At 45.9% G+C, this 22,331-nt stretch overlaps 1 protein-coding gene across 1 annotated transcript in view; it reads right to left on the reverse strand.

Annotated features, from left to right (window-relative positions):
• zdhhc15a (zinc finger DHHC-type palmitoyltransferase 15a) overlaps nt 1-22,331 on the reverse strand; it is a 36,364-nt gene that overhangs the window by 848 nt on the left and 13,185 nt on the right. The window contains exons 5-11 of the mRNA XM_037533515.1: nt 12,677-12,746; nt 8,975-9,007; nt 8,757-8,877; nt 8,359-8,491; nt 6,687-6,813; nt 4,619-4,719; nt 1,428-1,487 (exon numbers count right to left, since the gene is read on the reverse strand). Of these exons, the coding sequence (XP_037389412.1) occupies nt 1,444-1,487; nt 4,619-4,719; nt 6,687-6,813; nt 8,359-8,491; nt 8,757-8,877; nt 8,975-9,007; nt 12,677-12,746 (629 nt within the window). The 3' untranslated portion in view covers nt 1,428-1,443. The remainder of the gene's footprint in view (nt 1-1,427; nt 1,488-4,618; nt 4,720-6,686; nt 6,814-8,358; nt 8,492-8,756; nt 8,878-8,974; nt 9,008-12,676; nt 12,747-22,331) is intronic.

Raw genomic sequence — 22,331 nt, forward strand, 5'->3', positions numbered from 1 at the left:
TGATCAAGAAGAACCTCACTGAGAAAAGGAGACGGACACATCAAACAATGAAGCTGGACGATGGACTGACCACCCCAGAGTCCAGACCTCAACACCACTGAATGGGTTTGATTACTACAGAAAATCATCAACCAGCTTCTAAGACTGAACTGTGGAGGCGTGTCTGCAGGTTCTCTGAGGAACTGAAAGTGAGGCTCCTGAGAAGAACGGAAGCTGGAATGAAGGGGAAGAGAGACTCGCTGACCACTGAAACAGCTGATAGTATATTTAGTTGTTTGTACCAGTTGCCTGACGCTAAAAGAACTTGTTCTTAATGGCTGTTTTTGCTACAACCAACATTATTACAAAATATCTATCAAATGCATCTGAATTTTAAATGAAGTGCAACAGATTTTATTAAGCCTCTTACATGACCATGAGCCACCAGTGGGTCCAAACTTTTATTGTGCTTCAACATAAGAATAACTTGGTCATTTTGCACTGTAGTTACCGAATAATACAATTTAAGATGTAATGAATGAGTTAAAAATATTATCACCTTAAATCCAGGCTCATTACATTCGAAGGCTTATTATTCAGTAACTACAGGGACTTCAGTGCAAACAAGCTGAGCTATTTTTAGGTTATAGAAGTGTGTAATAACACTTTGGGCCCACCCTGGCCATTTGAGAGCTTAAAACTAACCATAAACCTAAACCCAACCTTAATTCTAACTCAAAACGTCAATCTAATCTTTACCCTGACCCTTTTATCTGATGGGGCAATTTTGATGTCTACCAGGTCTTCCAGGTGGTTGTTAGGAATCTTATTTTGACGGTAGCTTTTAATCATTTTTTTAAACGTTGCCTGAAAAATGTTGTACTTGATGGCTGTTTTTGACCGTTTTGGAGTTTTGTACAGTACCGTAGCTTTCGCAGGCAATATACTCTTCAGACATCGGGTTCCTATGACCACCACTGTGAGCAATTCAGACCCAGTAAGGCTATCATTGACAAATAATAACACACACACACACACACACACACACGTTTGTCTTGCTATACAAATGAGGACGTTGATTGGTTTGTGTTACTGTAGCTAAATAATGCTACACCTAAACCTAACTTCACTATTAAAAAGCAATTTTTCTGCTTTAAATAAAAAAAAAAACAACAAAAAATTCATATAGTCCCATCACAGTGAGAAGTATAGCACTACGAGAACACACACACACACACACACACACACACACACACACACACACACCCCTAAAACTTTAGGCCCACCCTGGCCATTTAAGGAGTTAAATATAATAATAAACCCAACCTTAATTTGAACTCAAAACCTAAATCTAATCTTTACCCTGACCCTTTTCAACTGAGCAATTGAATCATCTGCAGAATGTCTCCAGTGGACTATCAAAATAAAGTGTGGCCCATTTCTCTTACCTTATTAATACAGCTGTCAGTCATCTATTGCTATGGAAACAGGGCTGCCCTGCTGGGAAACTGCAAAAGTTAATGTTGGTTAGACACTGTAGTCCAAGAACGGATTAGCCACAGCACAACACATACAGACTGACCAACAGTAAGACCACTTTTCCATTTAAAAAAATACTGAACCTTAGTGGAATCAATCAGCTGAGACACTTTCGGCGTCTGAAGTCTGACTGTTTAGTTTTAAACATGCAGTATATATAAATAATAAATAAATATAAATATAAATAAATAATTCAGCTTAGATAACTGCGGTTATAAATAACGGCTGCACTCCGGTGACCATGTAGTAACTGTGACAGGCCTGGGTGTCACTTAAAGAGAGAAATTTAAAATCTAGATTTTATCTGTCTGGGAGACGATGAGTGCAACACACCCACTCAGCCAGCAGGGGGCAGCAAGCGCTCACATTTCCGATGTGTGCAATACTGCAGCATCATGGTTTCTCTTGGTTATTTTCCACTCATAAAGCTGATCCCAGATCAGCAACGCTCACCACAAAGCACAGAGGTCAGTGCCTACATGCTCAGCATCGCTGCTCTCAGACAGAACGTGAATGACTGGCACCGAGTGACCTCTCATGAGGTCATCTGTAGCTGCCTTTCATATCACTCTTACTTTAAAGGGGAATTCCATCATTTTTCCCAACAGTTCTGTGTAGTTCAGTGAAGGAAGTCATTCGGAGCGGTTTATTCATGAGAAACTGACTCAGATGTCCTTACAGAGACGACAGGAACCAGACATTTTATTTACTGTCCAAAACCTCCAGCGAACCTACACGTCGTCTTTTTTTTCTTGTGCTGTTTATCTGATGGGGCAGTCCACACACACACACACACACACACACGTGTGATGGATTGTGTGTGGGTTGTGATGGGTTGTGTGAGGGTTGTGATGGGTTGTGTGTGGGTTGTATATGGTTGTGTGATGGATTGTATATGGTTGTGTGATGGATTGTGTGTGGGTTGTGATGGAGTGTGTGATGGGTTGTGTGATGGGTTGTGTGATGGGTTGTGTGATGGATTGTGTGTGGGTTGTGATGGATTGTGTGTGGGTTGTGTGATTGTGTGTGGGTTGTATATGGTTGTGTGATGGATTGTATATGGTTGTGTGATGGATTGTGTGTGGGTTGTGATGGAGTGTGTGTGGGTTGTGATGGAGTGTGTGGGTTGTGATGGATTGTGTGATGGGTTGTGTGATGGGTTGTGTGATTGTGATGGATTGTGTGTGGGTTGTGTGATGGGTTGTGTGATGGGTTGTGTGATGGGTTGTGTGATGGATTATGTGTGGGTTGTGTGATGGGTTGTGTGATGGGTTTTGTGATGGATTGTGTGATAGATTGTGTGTGGGTTGTGATGGAGTGTGTGTGGGTTGTGATGGATTGTGGGTGGGTTGTGTGATGGGTTGTGTGATGGGTTGTGTGATGGGTTGTGTGATTGTGATGGATTGTGTGTGGGTTGTGATGGATTGTGTGTGGGTTGTGTGATGGGTTGTGTGATTGTGATGGATTGTGTGTGGGTTGTGTGATGGGTTGTGTGATGGGTTGTGTGATGGGTTGTGTGATGGATTATGTGTGGGTTGTGTGATGGGTTGTGTGATGGGTTTTGTGATGGATTGTGTGATAGATTGTGTGTGGGTTGTGATGGAGTGTGTGTGGGTTGTGATGGATTGTGTGTGGGTTGTGTGATGGGTTGTGTGATGGGTTGTGTGATTGTGATGGATTGTGTGTGGGTTGTGATGGATTGTGTGTGGGTTGTGTGATTGTGTGTGGGTTGTGTGATGGATTATGTGTGGGTTGTGTGATGGGTTGTGTGATGGGTTGTGCGATTGACTGTGATTGTGTAATGGACTGTATAATGGATTTTGTATTGTACAGTTCATTGTGTGTGTGTAACTCTGTGTGTGTGTGTGTGTGTGTGTGTGTGTGTGTGTGTGTGTGTGTGTGTGTGCCACTCTGGGGGGTGACAGTAACTCTACTCTTTGAGGTAACACACTTAAGCTAATGACGGAGAGAGGAGAGACAGATAGCCTGCAGAGACAGCGTGAGAAGTGGGCTGAATTTAGTCTCAGTTTAAATTAAAGATGGACCGAATCACCACACCGAGCCCGAACCAGCACACGCTGGCACCGAATCAGGACGATCGCTCAACACTGGATGAGCTGGTGCTGATTACGGCACTAATTGATGAGGCTGGGGTTGATTAATTCGACCTAAATTAATTACATGAAGCCACGTCTGGACTGGAATTCAGTTATCTGATTAAAGAGGTGCAGCAAATCGAATTTTCAATTAAAAATTAGATGAAGGTTAAAATGCAATTTAATAATTAAAAGTACCACCAATGGAATTTTCCGAAGGTGATGTATGGATCCCTGAGGTGCTCAGGTATCATTTCTTCTGGGTAAAGTTTGACCCTAGTGGGGACACGCCGGGTCTTCTAGGCCTGCAGGCGAGGCCTAATGATCTCCCGGAATTAAGATATAATATGAACCAGAACTTTTTCATTTATTTTTATTTCATAGAATCATCATGTTTGTTGGACTGAACGTGTTGTAGTAATGCACGTATTTCACTGCAAAGTCTCAACTAAAAATAAAGATGCTAAAATATTGAAACGCCGAACGGAAATGAATCCAGTTTAATTTGTTTCTTGGTGGTTTCCAGGTAGACACAGCGAGGCGAGCTCTCCCATTGGTTAGGACTTCAGCAGCTGGACTGAAGGCCTTACACGTTAGACTTAATCAATCATCACTTTAGGCCTTCTGGAAGTTCTGCGTGCTTTACTGACTTTAAACATGAGTGGCAAGCTAACCAGGTTGCAGGCAGGTTGTGAGGGCTGGAAAAACACTGACGGCAGGAATCTTCACTGTAATCATGTAAAACTGACGCATGCAAGCTCAATTACAGGTTAATGTCTGTAAAAAGCTTCAAACTGAACATTTTCAATGTGTTTTACAGGCGTCAAACGTCTGTTTAAACTGTTCACTTAGTGCTAACACACTATTAGAAATGCCATAGGTGGGCAGCAGAAACGAGCTTCGTGGTAAAGGAGCTTTTTTCTTGATTTTTGACTGAGTTTTAATATTTATGGCCTGAACTGAAAAAATTAGATAAAATAAAAAATCTGGCTGGACTCACTTACCCACAATGCCTTCCTGCTCCCAGCATTCAGCGCCATTCGCCATGATCGGATGGTGGGCTGTGGTCCGCCTTCTCAGGGGAAAAGAGTGGCCGTCGCCTTGACTACAAAGAAAACAAAGCGTATTTAAAACCAGGCTGTTTTCCAATCTCTGCGCTCTTCACTAGCGGACAGTCAGGGTATCCTACACTGGGAACGCAGAGAGATCTCTAAAAGAACTTCAGACTGAAATTAAATATTTTCCATTAAAAACAAACATCCTCCTACGAGTGGGTTGTCATGGCGCAGCATCAGTTTCTCTCTCTTGTCCACTAAGACGAGAACAGTGAGCTCAATATCTCATTTAAAGAGAAACTCCACTGATTTTCCAAAATTACTGAATCATTCAACAGTTTTTACGATGATGGAAAAAAAAGTGGTTTGGTGTGAAATGTGGACTGTAGAGAAATTGTAGTTCACCACTGCAGTAACAGGAACCAGACGTTATGTCTACAGTACATTTTATCTGCTACCCAAAACGAGCAGTGAACATATACGTGTCTTATATGTGTTCAGGTGTAACACTTACAATACTACGGAGGCCTTAAGGGGCCATGTTTAAATAAAAATAAATAAATTAATAAATAAAAAAGTTAATGGCATCGTGTTCCCTCACAAAATATCTCGCTGCTGTCGGAACAGAACCTCGTATCTCCAAAACGGGAACTTTACAGGAGAAGGAAAAAACGTACTTTACCTTTAATGTAAGTCAATGGAACCAGACGTCTGTCCAAGTCATTTTGGTTCGTTTCTTTTGGTCCATTCATCATGAAATTTACACGCAATATAAAAGCCAACAGGCTTTTTCAAAATATGTAAAAAACTGAAAAATAATCACTTCTGTGTCTCAAGACCTTAACGGTCACGTCTCAAGACAAAGACAGTGTCTTCACTCATACGTCTTAAGAAAATGTCTCAAGACACCTATTAAATACTATTAAGACACCGTGACGTCTGGATATGTGTTGTTTCCTTACAACACCCTGCGTTCATCTCTCCGACCTGCACGCATGGCTGTTCCCTCTGTCGCACTCTCCACCACAGAAACTGGAATCAAGGCAGGAAACAAGGAATCAAGGCAGTATTTTGTGAGTGAAATACATTAGTCTTCAAAAAAACAGGTCAATCTACAAAATGAATTGGTAAACAAAACAGCGGCGTTAGCTGTGGTGAACGGCTGCAGCTACAGGCTAAAGGCACGTTGGCCTGCGCACACGGACCTCAGCTGAGGATGTGCTTTTGACGGGAAACACGGTGGTGATCCTGCAGTAAAAGTTTGCATTAAAATCACATTTTAGGCCAAAACCTTATAACAAAACGAACGCATTCATAAGCATTTTGTGTAATAACTTAATGCGATGTAGCTTTTAGAGCTATTAAGTGCTTCGGACGTCTCGTTCCTATTACTGTAGTGGTAAACAAGTCTGACAAATCTGGAAAGGCGCATTTCCCACCAAACCACACCGAATGATTTTATTTACATCTAAACGATTGAATGATTGAGTAAATGAGCTAAATCGGTGGAGTTCCCCTTTATAAGCATAAAGATTTAAATTTACGGCATTTGGCTGACACTCTTATCCAGAGCGACGTCCAATCTGATCTTTTTATTTTGTTTTTACACAGGGAGGCCAAGGTGGTGTTAGGAGTCTTGCCCAAGGACTCTTATTGGTGTAGTGTAGGATGTTTACCCAGGCGGGGGATTGAACCCCAGTGGAAGACAGAGGTGTTATCCACTACACTACACAACCATAAAGGTTTTCATGTTAATGTTTCTAAAGGTCTGTTTTCAGCAGGATGCTCTCTAATTAGAGCCAATGCGGCTAAAAGCCAGTGGGGATCAGGTAGCATGGTCCAGTTAGCATCCAAGCTAAATGACCCCTGCTAGCTTTCAGTCATTGTTATGCTAGCTGTGGGTCTCGGGTAAAGTGGGAAAGTCCAGAACTGAAGCAGACGTGCTGTGAACACCACCTAATGCTAGTCCTACTGCTCAAACACGCTCAGCCTGTGACTGTACAAGGGAGGAAATGACCTGCTGGAAACAGGAAGTAGCCAGAGTCTCCAGTCCAGGCCGAACACCTGGAGGATGTTCTCTCTTACGCTCACGTCAAATGCCGCGCCATCCGGGCCGTCTGGGAAAAACGGGGCCGACAGCCACTCTGAGGAGATTATAAGCGAGATAGAGCCATGAAATCACTTGACGATAATGTCACATCTCTGGCAGGCAGGGAGCGAATATAAAGAGTTAAACTACTCAAAACAGACCGGAACTTCACCCAGAGCTTTCGTGAAGCTGAGTGAAGGTACGATCAGCATTAAAGGGGACAAAATAAAGGTCACCATCACAACGTCCACTGTAAACATGTCCGGGTCGTTCTCCATTTGGAGTTCAAATCCATTTTTAAAAATCCATTCATTTCACCCCAAAACTAAATAATCTTAACGTGTCCTTTAACGTCTCTTACTATCACACATATTCAGAACGGAAACCTGTTCACAGTCACTGGTGTATGAATGTGGTGTGACTCCAGTGATGGTCACTCCAGTCCAGTGACGGTCACTCCAGTCCAGTGACGGTCACTCCAGTGACGTTCTGGTTAAAACTGAGGATTTTGTAAACTGGCCGATTCGTCAGCTGATCAGGTGACTTTGAGTAACTGTTTAAAATCAGTAATAAAAACGATAACTTGAGATTATTTTGACTAAATATTAATTACCCAGCCATTAAAGCACAAACACCAGAGACACACAGACGTTTTGAGCTGCCGGACAAACAAAATGATTGATAAATGAATGAAATATAGCGAGCGAGTGTGACTCGCCTTCTCAGGCCTCGAGACACTTCCTCTCTGATGACCCAAAGAGGCAGGTTAATAGAGCTGAAAATACTGTGTTAAAATGCAAAATAAGAGTCCTGATAACACCAGTGACCAAAATCTCAGTAACAAATGGATTTTTAAATATTTTTAAATGCAGTAATTGTTAATTATATAAAAGTAAACATGAATCTGTTTTATACAAATTCCTAAATTAAACTTCTTAAAAATACTGTTTTATATTAAAAATGTTGAAAGTTGGTTTTGTGGCGATGAAGGTTTATCCTGATTATCCTGAAACAGGATAAAGAAAGGCAAATCTACGGGACATCCTGTAGAAATAAAAATGCGTGGCCACAACTTAGTAAGGTGTGGGAACGAGATGATCAAGTTGTGGTCATGACTTAGTAAGCCGTGATCTCGTTCCTACAGGATGTCACCAGCGGGGCTCTGTATAAATCAGAGAATCATAAGGAAAAAGTATAACTTAATATTAGGTCAACAAGGTAAATGTACATACTGACGACTGGAGCTGAACCTGATATTTTAAGCATGTTTTTAAGCCCAGTGACCTTCGTGACACGGTTTCCCCTCCAAATGGAGATTGACCGGTCTACTTGACTTACACGGTGGCGCCACAGTGAGAGCGGTGAACAGTTTAAAGACTAGGAAAACCTTCTAATGATGCAAACTGAAGGTGGGAGGATATTTGCACTATAGCTGCTTTGGGGATGATTTGGGGACGAATCAGGGACACGATTTCTGACATAAAAGGCTAAAATTCCCCTTTAAAGTGCTAAAGTGATTTTCAATCATCATCATCAACGTTCGTGGGTGCAGTACTTGTTTATCAACAGAACTTGCAGGGAAGGCACTGAGAGCGCGTACCGAGGGTGGTTTTGTTGTTGGCGACCAGCCAGCAGTGGAAGAGCAGCAAACAGGACAGAGTCACCAGAAAGATGGACGACACCAACGTCAAGAACAGCACGTGCAGCTTAGCCGAACTGTCGAACAGCCCGGACTGAGGACGAGAGAGAGGAAGTGAGAGAACAGGCCCAGAACGTTCATTTGATTTTTCCTCTGTAACATATTAAAAAGTTCACTCCTGGTCTCTCACTGTGGTAACACTGGGCTAAACCAGAGTTCTTTGGTTCCTCAGTGCCGGCCCTGAAGGGACGGCGTCTAGCACTGTTTGCTCAAGTAAACCTGGCACACCTCTAATGGTAAAAACAACATCCTGTTAATTTTAAGTTCTGTTAAATGATAAAAAGGCCGACATCACTCACCAGCCACAGGTGAATGAAGGAGGGCGTAACCGTGGTGACGATGCAGAGGCAGTACAGTAGGGAATACAGGAGGAAAAGCAGGAAGAACTTGTAGTTGGAGAATCCGATACAGTTATTCAACCTGCACAGACACCGACAGCAAAACTGCTGTTACTGCTGTTCCTCTCAATTACGTTATATTCTATTACATTAAATGTTTTTTGACCAGTTTCACATACCAGAGACAGTGATGGTCCATTTTCAACACACAACTGCAGAGAGAGAATATTTCCATTTTAATGATGCACCACAGATAAAACAGGATGAGAGTTAAAACTTTGCAGAACCTTTTTCTCCACGATGTCTAGGTGGACATTGTCAAGCGAGCTCTCCCATTGGTTAGGACTTCAGGAGCTGGACTGAAGGCCTAAAGTTCTGGATGGAGTTATTGTTCTCGGCTCATATCGCATCCTGCACAACACCCGGAGGATCCGACCCTTTCTCACCCAAGAGGCCGCCCAGGTACTAGTGCAGTCTCTGGTCATCTCGAGGCTTGACTACTGCAACTCGTTCTTGGCTGGTCATCCCATGCAGACCATCAAGCCTCTGAAACTCATCCAGAATGCGGCAGCACGGCTCGGTTTCAATCTGCCCAAGTTCAGCCACGTCACCCCACTGCTGCGCTCCCTTCACTGGCTCCCTGCAGCCGCACGCATCAGATTTGAAACCCTTATGCTGGCCTACAAAGCCAGAAATGGACCAGCCCCTACTGCAATGGTGAAATCTCGAACTGGACCACGAGCCCTTCGAGCTTCGAGTGCAGCTCGGCTTGACCGGCCATCCTTCAAGGCGTGTGGAAGACGAGCGTCGAGACTGTTCTCTGTACTGGAGCCCAGGTGGGGGAATGAACTCCCACTGGCTGTCCGAACAGCAGAGTCTCTCACTGTCTTCAAACGCAGACTGAAGACCGTCTCTTTACACAGCACTTAAATCAGCACTTAGTTAAGTATTGATTGTAATGTACTGCACTTATCGAAATGTATTGTAGTGCATTGTATTGTATTGTAGTGTATTGTAGTGTACTGTAGTGTACTGTAGTGTAGTGTAGTGTATTGTAGTGTAGTGTACTGTAGTGTAGTGTACTGTAGAGTAGTGTAGTGTACTGTAGTGTAGTGTACTGTAGTGTACTGTAGTGTACTGTAGAGTATTGTAGTGTACTGTAGAGTATTGTAGTGTACTGTAGAGTACTGTAGTGTAGTGTAGTGTATTGTAGTGTACTGTAGTGTATTGTAGTGTACTGTAGTGTAGTGTACTGTAGTGTACTGTAGTGTATTGTAGTGTAGTGTATTGTAGTGTATTGTAGTGTAGTGTACTGTATTGTAGTGTACTGTAGTGTACTGTAGTGTAGTGTAGTGTACTGTAGTGTAGTGTACTGTAGTATACTGTAGTGTAGTGTACTGTAGTGTAGTGTAGTGTATTGTAGTGTAGTGTACTGTACTGTAGTGTACTGTAGTGTACTGTATTGTAGTGTACTGTAGTGTAGTGTACTGTAGTGTAGTGTACTGTAGTGTACTGTAGTGTAGTGTACTGTAGTGTACTGTAGTGTAGTGTATTGTACTGTAGTGTACTGTAGTGTACTGTACTGTAGTGTACTGTAGTGTAGTGTAGTGTACTGTATTGTAGTGTAGTGTACTGTAGTGTAGTGTACTGTAGTGTACTGTAGTGTAGTGTAGTGTACTGTAGTGTAGTGTATTGTACTGTAGTGTACTGTAGTGTACTGTACTGTACTGTAGTGTATTGTAGTGTAGTGTAGTGTACTGTAGTGTACTGTACTGTAGTGTACTGTACTGTACTGTAGTGTATTGTACTGTAGTGTACTGTAGTGTAGTGTACTGTAGTGTAGTGTACTGTAGTGTATTGTACTGTAGTGTACTGTAGTGTAGTGTACTGTAGTGTAGTGTAGTGTAGTGTACTGTACTGTACTGTAGTGTACTGTACTGTAGTGTAGTGTATTGTACTGTAGTGTACTGTACTGTAGTGTACTGTAGTGTAGTGTAGTGTACTGTATTGTGTTGTATTGCACTGCTCTGTGTTTAACTCTGTCCGTTTTCTCTCTGTATCAGTGACTGTGTTTCTATCAGTATCTGAGCTCAGGACCGTCTTTCTCTCTAACCTGCTGGTAACTAGCAGTGAGACTTTCTCTAGACAGACTGAGCTCTTCCTGTAAGTCGCTCTGGATAAGAGCGTCTGCTGAATGCTGTAAACGTAAATGTAGATTAACTACCAAATGACGTTTTGATTTACACTGGGTTTTAACTGGGGAAAAATGTCTCTCTAGTCAATCTTGAAGTTCTAGATACATCACTGACTGTGAATGCAGGCCGCACATGCAAATTCAGGTTTTACAAGCTTCTGATGTAAAATGATCTAAAATGGACAATAAATGAGCACTAGAGGTAGTTTTCCTCCGGTTTTGACCAAATCGTGACAATTATGGCCCGAATGAAGGGCCTAGCTTTAACATTCACGACTCAGTTGGTCAAGAATACAATAATATCAGATTCGTTTATATATTTATATATAAACGAATATATATAGTATATATATATTTCGAATAATTTAGTCAATAAGCCCCTTGCAAAGTTCAAAAATGCCAAAAATAATTATTCCTTTCCAATTTGTGAAACTCAGCACATAAATAAAAAATGTGCAGCGAAATTGAAATAAAAGGGCAAATTCAGGGGCTTTTCCTGTGAAGGACATGTTGACTACTTTTTCTACAGAACGTGTCATTTGACCAGGGGTGTTTAAACTTTTGCCAATGACTGCAGCATTCTCGCAAAGGTGGGGATTTTCTTGTTTTTTGACTAATGCTTGGCTCAGTAAGGCATCCGTGTGCAGCAGCTGTGCTGAATCTATTTCAGTGTGAATGAATGCGTTTAAGCATTTTGAGTGCAGCTGATTTTGCGGCTTGTATGAATGAGTTTGAGGAGGACGGGCGAGAGAATCTTCCATCCGATCGCTGGAGCTCTGCGGTCACAGGAACTACTCTCATCTCATTAAAGAGTAATGCGGAGTGTACCTCACACACACGCGCGCATCTGGACGTTAATCAAAGGCAGGTAACCGGAGAGGACAGTGAGTGCGGCTCATTTGAGAGCTTTCTTTCAGCCCACTCAAATAAATGTGACTAAGCACTTCAGCAACATCCTGTAACGCTTCCTCCCTCCCTCCCTCCCTCTCACTCACTCACTCACACTCTCAACATGCCTTATGCATTAATGTCCTAAAAGGATCAACATACATTAAACCCTCGTTTATTTATTTCCGGTCAAAACCTTCTCAGGAGCCTCACTTTCAGCTCCTCAAACAATCTGCAGACACGCCTCCAAAGCTCAGTCTTAGAAGCTGGTTGATGATTTTCTGTAGTGATCAAACCCATTCAGTGGTGCTGAGGTCTGGACTCTGGGGCGGTCAGTCCATCGTCCAGCTTCTTTGTTCGATGTGTCCGTCTCCTTTTCTCAGTGAGGTTCTTCTTGATCAGCTACACGTCCTTTCAGACCCACAGCGCTGAGTGGTCTTCTCACAGTGGAAGGATGGACAGAAACACCTGTGGATGTTTTCAGATCTGAAGCAGCTTGATGTTCTCCTCTCTCTCAGAGATCAAAGCTTTCAGTGCTGTTTATCTGATGGGGGCAGTTTTAGGGTCGACCAGCTCTTCCAGGTGGTTGTTAGGAGCCCCATTTTCTCTAGCGCTTTTAATTGTTTTTGGAAAGTCCAAAGTCTTTGACTTTCTCCATCCTTATGTAAGCGGAATATCTTGTATCTAATTTCATTGCAAATATCTCCTGAAAATGAATAACTTTTAACTGGAACTTAAATGAATGGTCTCTGACTTTTACACAGAACTGTTTCACACCAACCAAAAAGAGGTTTCTCACATTTGGCAGGCTGAGCAGTGATGGCAGCGGTCTGGCTTAATCAGCTGGCAGTGTCGACAAAACCTGAAAGCTGAGAAACACACACACACACACACACACACACACACACACACACACACACACACACACACCTCAGGGTTTAGAAATGTATTCCTGTTTGTCTCACCCCACCTGATACCCCACAGATTAGCATGGTGCTAACCTGATGTCTAGATCATCACACTCTCGCCTGAAGCTGTGTGGAGTTGCTCAGTATCTCTAATAGACTTGATTATATGGTTACTGCATCTCTAAATATGGACAAAAGCACACATGAAATTCAGGTTTGAAAAAGGCTGCTGCTGTTTTTAGCACTGTGAGGTATTTCTGTCCTCTTCTGAAAACAGCTTGAAATCTTTTTCACCTACTGTGAGCTGTGAATCTGCCACAATTAGATCTGCCATAATTAGATCTTCTGTAATTAGAGCTTTTAACTGTCCGGATGTCTTCAAGTTGTCAATGTTTACTGCAAAGTTTCCAAAAAGACTTTGTAGTGAGAAACTGTGGTGTAACAGTTCGCAGAGCAGCAGGAATATCCCACTTTGGATCAAATCAGTTCAAAACCCATTTTTAATTGTTGTTTTCAATTCACTCTGAGTGACTTCTGAGCTTTTAATTGAGTTTTGCAGCATCAAATAATTTCACACAAGTGGACTTTTTACTTACATTGCAAGGATTAGTGCATTTGTTGTCTTTTTGGTGTGCTGAAGGTTGGTTAGGTGTAAAGGTGCAGTAAATGTTACGCTACTAGCTTGACAAAATTCTGTCTAGAACCGACTGCAGCCGACAAAACTCTGTCTGAACCCGACTGTAGCCGACAAAACTCTGTCTGAACCCGACTGTAGCCCGACAAAACTCTGTCTGAACCCGACTGTAGCCGACAAAACTCTGTCTGAACCCGACTGTAGCCGACAAAACTCTGTCTGAACACGACTGTAGCCCGACAAAACTCTGTCTGAACCCGACTGTAGCCGACAAAACTCTGTCTGAACCCGACTGTAGCCGACAAAACTCTGTCTGAACCCGACAAAACTCTGTCTGAACCAGAGCGTAGCCCGACAAAACTCTGTCTGAACACGACTGTAGCCGACAAAACTCTGTCTGAACCCGACAAAACTCTGTCTGAACCCGACTGTAGCCGACAAAACTCTGTCTGAACCCGACAAAACTCTGTCTGAACCAGAGCGTAGCCCGACAAAACTCTGTCTGAACACGACTGTAGCCGACAAAACTCTGTCTGAACCCGACAAAACTCTGTCTGAACCCGACTGTAGCCGACAAAACTCTGTCTGAACCCGACTGTAGCCCGACAAAACTCTGTCTGAACCCGACTGTAGCCGACAAAACTCTGTCTGTACCCGACAAAACTCTGTCTGAACCCGACTGTAGCCCGACAAAACTCTGTCTGAACCCGACTGTAGCCCGACAAAACTCTGTCTGAACACGACTGTAGCCGACAAAACTCTGTCTGAACCCGACAAAACTCTGTCTGAACCCGACTGTAGCCGACAAAACTCTGTCTGAACCCGACTGCAGCCCGACAAAACTCTGTCTGAACCCGACTGTAGCCGACAAAACTCTGTCTGAACCCGACTGTAGCCGACAAAACTCTGTCTGAACCCGACTGTAGCCGACAAAACTCTGTCTGAACCCGACTGTAGCCCGACAAAACTCTGTCTGAACCCGACTGTAGCCGACAAAACTCTGTCTGAACACGACTGTAGCCGACAAAACTCTGTCTGAACCCGACTGTAGCCCGACAAAACTCTGTCTGAACACGACTGTAGCCGACAAAACTCTGTCTGAACACGACTGTAGCCGACAAAACTCTGTCTGAACCCGACTGTAGCCCGACAAAACTCTGTCTGAACCCGACTGTAGCCGACAAAACTCTGTCTGAACACGACTAGCCGACAAAACTCTGTCTGAACCCGACTGTAGCCGACAAAACTCTGTCTGAACACGACTAGCCGACAAAACTCTGTCTGAACCCGACTGTAGCCGACAAAACTCTGTCTGAACCCGACAAAACTCTGTCTGAACCCGACTGTAGCCCGACAAAACTCTGTCTGAACCCGACTGTAGCCCGACAAAACTCTGTCTGAACACGACTGTAGCCGACAAAACTCTGTCTGAACCCGACTGTAGCCCGACAAAACTCTGTCTGAACCCGACTGTAGCCGACAAAACTCTGTCTGAACCCGACTGTAGCCGACAAAACTCTGTCTGTACCCGACAAAACTCTGTCTGAACCCGACTGTAGCCCGACAAAACTCTGTCTGAACCCGACTGTAGCCCGACAAAACTCTGTCTGAACCCGACTGTAGCCCGACAATACTCTGTCTGAACCCGAGCGTAGCCCGACAAAACTCTGTCTGAACCCGACTGTAGCCCGACAAAACTCTGTCTGAACCCGACTGTAGCCCGACAAAACTCTGTCTGAACACGACTGTAGCCGACAAAACTCTGTCTGAACCCGACAAAACTCTGTCTGAACCCGACTGTAGCCGACAAAACTCTGTCTGAACCCGACTGCAGCCCGACAAAACTCTGTCTGAACCCGACTGTAGCCGACAAAACTCTGTCTGAACCCGACTGTAGCCGACAAAACTCTGTCTGAACCCGACTGTAGCCCGACAAAACTCTGTCTGAACCCGACTGTAGCCGACAAAACTCTGTCTGAACCCGACTGTAGCCCGACAAAACTCTGTCTGAACCCGACTGTAGCCGACAAAACTCTGTCTGAACCCGACTGTAGCCGACAAAACTCTGTCTGAACCCGACTGTAGCCCGACAAAACTCTGTCTGAACCCGACTGTAGCCCGACAAAACTCTGTCTGAACACGACTGTAGCCGACAAAACTCTGTCTGAACCCGACTGTAGCCCGACAAAACTCTGTCTGAACCCGACTGTAGCCGACAAAACTCTGTCTGAACACGACTGTAGCCGACAAAACTCTGTCTGAACCCGACTGTAGCCCGACAAAACTCTGTCTGAACCCGACTGTAGCCGACAAAACTCTGTCTGAACACGACTGTAGCCGACAAAACTCTGTCTGAACCCGACAAAACTCTGTCTGAACCCGACTGTAGCCCGACAAAACTCTGTCTGAACACGACTGTAGCCGACAAAACTCTGTCTGTACCCGACTGTAGCCGACAAAACTCTGTCTGAACCCGACTGCAGCCCGACAAAACTCTGTCTGAACCCGACTGTAGCCGAGAAAACTCTGTCTGAACCCGACTGTAGCCGACAAAACTCTGTCTGAACCCGACTGTAGCCGACAAAACTCTGTCTGAACCCGACTGTAGCCCGACAAAACTCTGTCTGAACCCGACTGTAGCCCGACAAAACTCTGTCTGAACCCGACTGTAGCCCGACAAAACTCTGTCTGAACCCGACTGTAGCCCGACAAAACTCTGTCTGAACACGACTGTAGCCGACAAAACTCTGTCTGAACCCGACTGTAGCCCGACAAAACTCTGTCTGAACCCGACTGTAGCCGACAAAACTCTGTCTGAACACGACTGTAGCCGACAAAACTCTGTCTGAACCCGACTGTAGCCCGACAAAACTCTGTCTGAACCCGACTGTAGCCGACAAAACTCTGTCTGAACACGACTGTAGCCGACAAAACTCTGTCTGAACCCGACAAAACTCTGTCTGAACCCGACTGTAGCCCGACAAAACTCTGTCTGAACCCGACTGTAGCCCGACAAAACTCTGTCTGAACCCGACTGTAGCCCGACAAAACTCTGTCTGAACACGACTGTAGCCCGACAAAACTCTGTCTGAACCCGACTGTAGCCGACAAAACTCTGTCTGAACCCGACTGTAGCCGACAAAACTCTGTCTGAACCCGACTGTAGCCGACAAAACTCTGTCTGAACCCGACTGTAGCCGACAAAACTCTGTCTGAACCAGAGCGTAGCCCGACAAAACTCTGTCTGAACCCGACTGTAGCCGACAAAACTCTGTCTGAACCCGACTGTAGCCCGACAAAACTCTGTCTGAACCCGACTGTAGCCCGACAAAACTCTGTCTGAACCCGACTGTAGCCGACAAAACTCTGTCTGAACCCGACTGTAGCCGACAAAACTCTGTCTGAACCCGACTGTAGCCCGACAAAACTCTGTCTGAACCCGACTGTAGCCCGACAAAACTCTGTCTGAACACGACTGTAGCCGACAAAACTCTGTCTGAACCCGACTGTAGCCCGACAAAACTCTGTCTGAACCCGACTGTAGCCCGACAAAACTCTGTCTGAACCCGACAGTAGCCCGACAAAACTCTGTCTGAACACGACTGTAGCCGACAAAACTCTGTCTGAACCCGACAAAACTCTGTCTGAACCCGACAAAACTCTGTCTGAACCCGACTGTAGCCCGACAAAACTCTGTCTGAACCCGACTGTAGCCCGACAAAACTCTGTCTGAACACGACTGTAGCCGACAAAACTCTGTCTGAACACGACTGTAGCCGACAAAACTCTGTCTGAACACGACTGTAGCCGACAAAACTCTGTCTGAACCCGACAAAACTCTGTCTGAACCCGACTGTAGCCCGACAAAACTCTGTCTGAACACGACTGTAGCCGACAAAACTCTGTCTGAACACGACTGTAGCCGACAAAACTCTGTCTGAACACGACTGTAGCCGACAAAACTCTGTCTGAACCCGACAATACTCTGTCTGAACCCGAGCGTAGCCCGACAAAACTCTGTCTGAACCCGACTGTAGCCCGACAAAACTCTGTCTGAACCCGACTGTAGCCGACAAAACTCTGTCTGAACCCGACAAAACTCTGTCTGAACCCGACTGTAGCCGACAAAACTCTGTCTGAACCCGACAAAACTCTGTCTGAACCCGACAAAACTCTGTCTGAACCCGACTGTAGCCGACAAAACTCTGTCTGAACCCGACTGTAGCCGACAAAACTCTGTCTGAACCCGACTGTAGCCCGACAAAACTCTGTCTGAACCCGACTGTAGCCCGACAAAACTCTGTCTGAACACGACTGTAGCCGACAAAACTCTGTCTGAACCCGACTGTAGCCCGACAAAACTCTGTCTGAACCCGACTGTAGCCCGACAAAACTCTGTCTGAACCCGACTGTAGCCGACAAAACTCTGTCTGAACACGACTGTAGCCGACAAAACTCTGTCTGAACCCGACTGTAGCCCGACAAAACTCTGTCTGAACCCGACTGTAGCCGACAAAACTCTGTCTGAACACGACTAGCCGACAAAACTCTGTCTGAACCCGACAAAACTCTGTCTGAACCCGACTGTAGCCCGACAAAACTCTGTCTGAACCCGACTGTAGCCCGACAAAACTCTGTCTGAACACGACTGTAGCCGACAAAACTCTGTCTGAACCCGACTGTAGCCCGACAAAACTCTGTCTGAACCCGACTGTAGCCGACAAAACTCTGTCTGAACCCGACTGTAGCCGACAAAACTCTGTCTGTACCCGACAAAACTCTGTCTGAACCCGACTGTAGCCCGACAAAACTCTGTCTGAACCCGACTGTAGCCCGACAATACTCTGTCTGAACCCGAGCGTAGCCCGACAAAACTCTGTCTGAACCCGACTGTAGCCCGACAAAACTCTGTCTGAACCCGACTGTAGCCCGACAAAACTCTGTCTGAACACGACTGTAGCCGACAAAACTCTGTCTGAACCCGACAAAACTCTGTCTGAACCCGACAAAACTCTGTCTGAACCCGACTGTAGCCCGACAATACTCTGTCTGAACCCGAGTGTAGCCCGACAAAACTCTGTCTGAACCCGACTGTAGCCGACAAAACTCTGTCTGAACCCGACTGCAGCCCGACAAAACTCTGTCTGAACCCGACTGTAGCCGACAAAACTCTGTCTGAACCCGACTGTAGCCGACAAAACTCTGTCTGAACCCGACTGTAGCCGACAAAACTCTGTCTGAACCCGACTGTAGCCCGACAAAACTCTGTCTGAACCCGACTGTAGCCCGACAAAACTCTGTCTGAACACGACTGTAGCCGACAAAACTCTGTCTGAACCCGACTGTAGCCCGACAAAACTCTGTCTGAACCCGACTGTAGCCGACAAAACTCTGTCTGAACACGACTGTAGCCGACAAAACTCTGTCTGAACCCGACTGTAGCCCGACAAAACTCTGTCTGAACCCGACTGTAGCCGACAAAACTCTGTCTGAACACGACTGTAGCCGACAAAACTCTGTCTGAACCCGACAAAACTCTGTCTGAACCCGACTGTAGCCCGACAAAACTCTGTCTGAACACGACTGTAGCCGACAAAACTCTGTCTGAACCCGACAAAACTCTGTCTGAACCCGACTGTAGCCGACAAAACTCTGTCTGAACCCGACTGCAGCCCGACAAAACTCTGTCTGAACCCGACTGTAGCCGACAAAACTCTGTCTGAACCCGACTGTAGCCCGACAAAACTCTGTCTGAACCCGACTGTAGCCGACAAAACTCTGTCTGAACCCGACTGTAGCCCGACAAAACTCTGTCTGAACCCGACTGTAGCCGACAAAACTCTGTCTGAACCCGACAAAACTCTGTCTGAACACGACTGTAGCCGACAAAACTCTGTCTGAACCCGACAAAACTCTGTCTGAACCCGACTGTAGCCGACAAAACTCTGTCTGAACCCGACTGCAGCCCGACAAAACTCTGTCTGAACACGACTGTAGCCGACAAAACTCTGTCTGAACCCGACTGTAGCCCGACAAAACTCTGTCTGAACCCAACTGTAGCCCGACAAAACTCTGTCTGAACACGACTGTAGCCGACAAAACTCTGTCTGAACCCGACTGTAGCCCGACAAAACTCTGTCTGAACCCGACTGTAGCCGACAAAACTCTGTCTGAACACGACTGTAGCCGACAAAACTCTGTCTGAACCCGACTGTAGCCCGACAAAACTCTGTCTGAACCCGACTGTAGCCGACAAAACTCTGTCTGAACACGACTGTAGCCGACAAAACTCTGTCTGAACCCGACAAAACTCTGTCTGAACCCGACTGTAGCCCGACAAAACTCTGTCTGAACCCGACTGTAGCCCGACAAAACTCTGTCTGAACCCGACTGTAGCCGACAAAACTCTGTCTGAACCCGACTGTAGCCCGACAAAACTCTGTCTGAACCCGACTGTAGCCGACAAAACTCTGTCTGAACCCGACTGTAGCCGACAAAACTCTGTCTGAACCCGACTGTAGCCGACAAAACTCTGTCTGAACCAGAGCGTAGCCCGACAAAACTCTGTCTGAACCCGACTGTAGCCGACAAAACTCTGTCTGAACCCGACTGTAGCCGACAAAACTCTGTCTGAACCCGACTGTAGCCGACAAAACTCTGTCTGAACCCGACTGTAGCCGACAAAACTCTGTCTGAACACGACTAGCCGACAAAACTCTGTCTGAACCCGACTGTAGCCGACAAAACTCTGTCTGAACCCGACTGTAGCCGACAAAACTCTGTCTGAACCCGACTGTAGCCGACAAAACTCTGTCTGAACACGACTGTAGCCGACAAAACTCTGTCTGAACCCGACTGTAGCCCGACAAAACTCTGTCTGAACCCGACTGTAGCCGACAAAACTCTGTCTGAACCCGACTGTAGCCGACAAAACTCTGTCTGAACCCGACTGTAGCCCGACAAAACTCTGTCTGAACCCGACTGTAGCCCGACAAAACTCTGTCTGAACACGACTGTAGCCGACAAAACTCTGTCTGAACACGACTGTAGCCGACAAAACTCTGTCTGAACCCGACTGTAGCCCGACAAAACTCTGTCTGAACCCGACTGTAGCCCGACAAAACTCTGTCTGAACCCGACTGTAGCCCGACAAAACTCTGTCTGAACCCGACTGTAGCCGACAAAACTCTGTCTGAACCCGACTGTAGCCCGACAAAACTCTGTCTGAACCCGACTGTAGCCGACAAAACTCTGTCTGAACCCGACTGTAGCCGACAAAACTCTGTCTGAACCCGACTGTAGCCGACAAAACTCTGTCTGAACCAGAGCGTAGCCCGACAAAACTCTGTCTGAACCCGACTGTAGCCGACAAAACTCTGTCTGAACCCGACTGTAGCCGACAAAACTCTGTCTGAACCCGACTGTAGCCGACAAAACTCTGTCTGAACCCGACTGTAGCCGACAAAACTCTGTCTGAACACGACTTGCCGACAAAACTCTGTCTGAACCCGACTGTAGCCGACAAAACTCTGTCTGAACCCGACTGTAGCCGACAAAACTCTGTCTGAACCCGACTGTAGCCGACAAAACTCTGTCTGAACACGACTGTAGCCGACAAAACTCTGTCTGAACCCGACTGTAGCCCGACAAAACTCTGTCTGAACCCGACTGTAGCCGACAAAACTCTGTCTGAACCCGACTGTAGCCGACAAAACTCTGTCTGAACCCGACTGTAGCCCGACAAAACTCTGTCTGAACCCGACTGTAGCCCGACAAAACTCTGTCTGAACACGACTGTAGCCGACAAAACTCTGTCTGAACACGACTGTAGCCGACAAAACTCTGTCTGAACCCGACTGTAGCCGACAAAACTCTGTCTGAACCCGACTGTAGCCCGACAAAACTCTGTCTGAACCCGACTGTAGCCCGACAAAACTCTGTCTGAACCCGACTGTAGCCGACAAAACTCTGTCTGAACCCGACTGTAGCCGACAAAACTCTGTCTGTACCCGACAAAACTCTGTCTGAACCCGACTGTAGCCCGACAAAACTCTGTCTTAACCCGACTGTAGCCCGACAATACTCTGTCTGAACCCGAGCGTAGCCCGACAAAACTCTGTCTGAACCCGACTGTAGCCCGACAAAACTCTGTCTGAACCCGACTGTAGCCCGACAAAACTCTGTCTGAACACGACTGTAGCCGACAAAACTCTGTCTGAACCCGACAAAACTCTGTCTGAACCCGACTGTAGCCGACAAAACTCTGTCTGAACCCGACTGCAGCCCGACAAAACTCTGTCTGAACCCGACTGTAGCCGACAAAACTCTGTCTGAACCCGACTGCAGCCCGACAAAACTCTGTCTGAACACGACTGTAGCCGACAAAACTCTGTCTGAACCCGACTGTAGCCCGACAAAACTCTGTCTGAACCCGACTGTAGCCCGACAAAACTCTGTCTGAACACGACTGTAGCCGACAAAACTCTGTCTGAACCCGACTGTAGCCCGACAAAACTCTGTCTGAACCCGACTGTAGCCGACAAAACTCTGTCTGAACACGACTGTAGCCGACAAAACTCTGTCTGAACCCGACTGTAGCCCGACAAAACTCTGTCTGAACCCGACTGTAGCCGACAAAACTCTGTCTGAACACGACTGTAGCCGACAAAACTCTGTCTGAACCCGACAAAACTCTGTCTGAACCCGACTGTAGCCCGACAAAACTCTGTCTGAACACGACTGTAGCCGACAAAACTCTGTCTGAACCCGACAAAACTCTGTCTGAACCCGACTGTAGCCGACAAAACTCTGTCTGAACCCGACTGCAGCCCGACAAAACTCTGTCTGAACCCGACTGTAGCCGACAAAACTCTGTCTGAACCCGACTGTAGCCGACAAAACTCTGTCTGAAC

Source organism: Pygocentrus nattereri, chromosome 23 (genome assembly GCF_015220715.1).
Source record: "Pygocentrus nattereri isolate fPygNat1 chromosome 23, fPygNat1.pri, whole genome shotgun sequence".
NCBI lineage: Eukaryota > Metazoa > Chordata > Actinopteri > Characiformes > Serrasalmidae > Pygocentrus > Pygocentrus nattereri.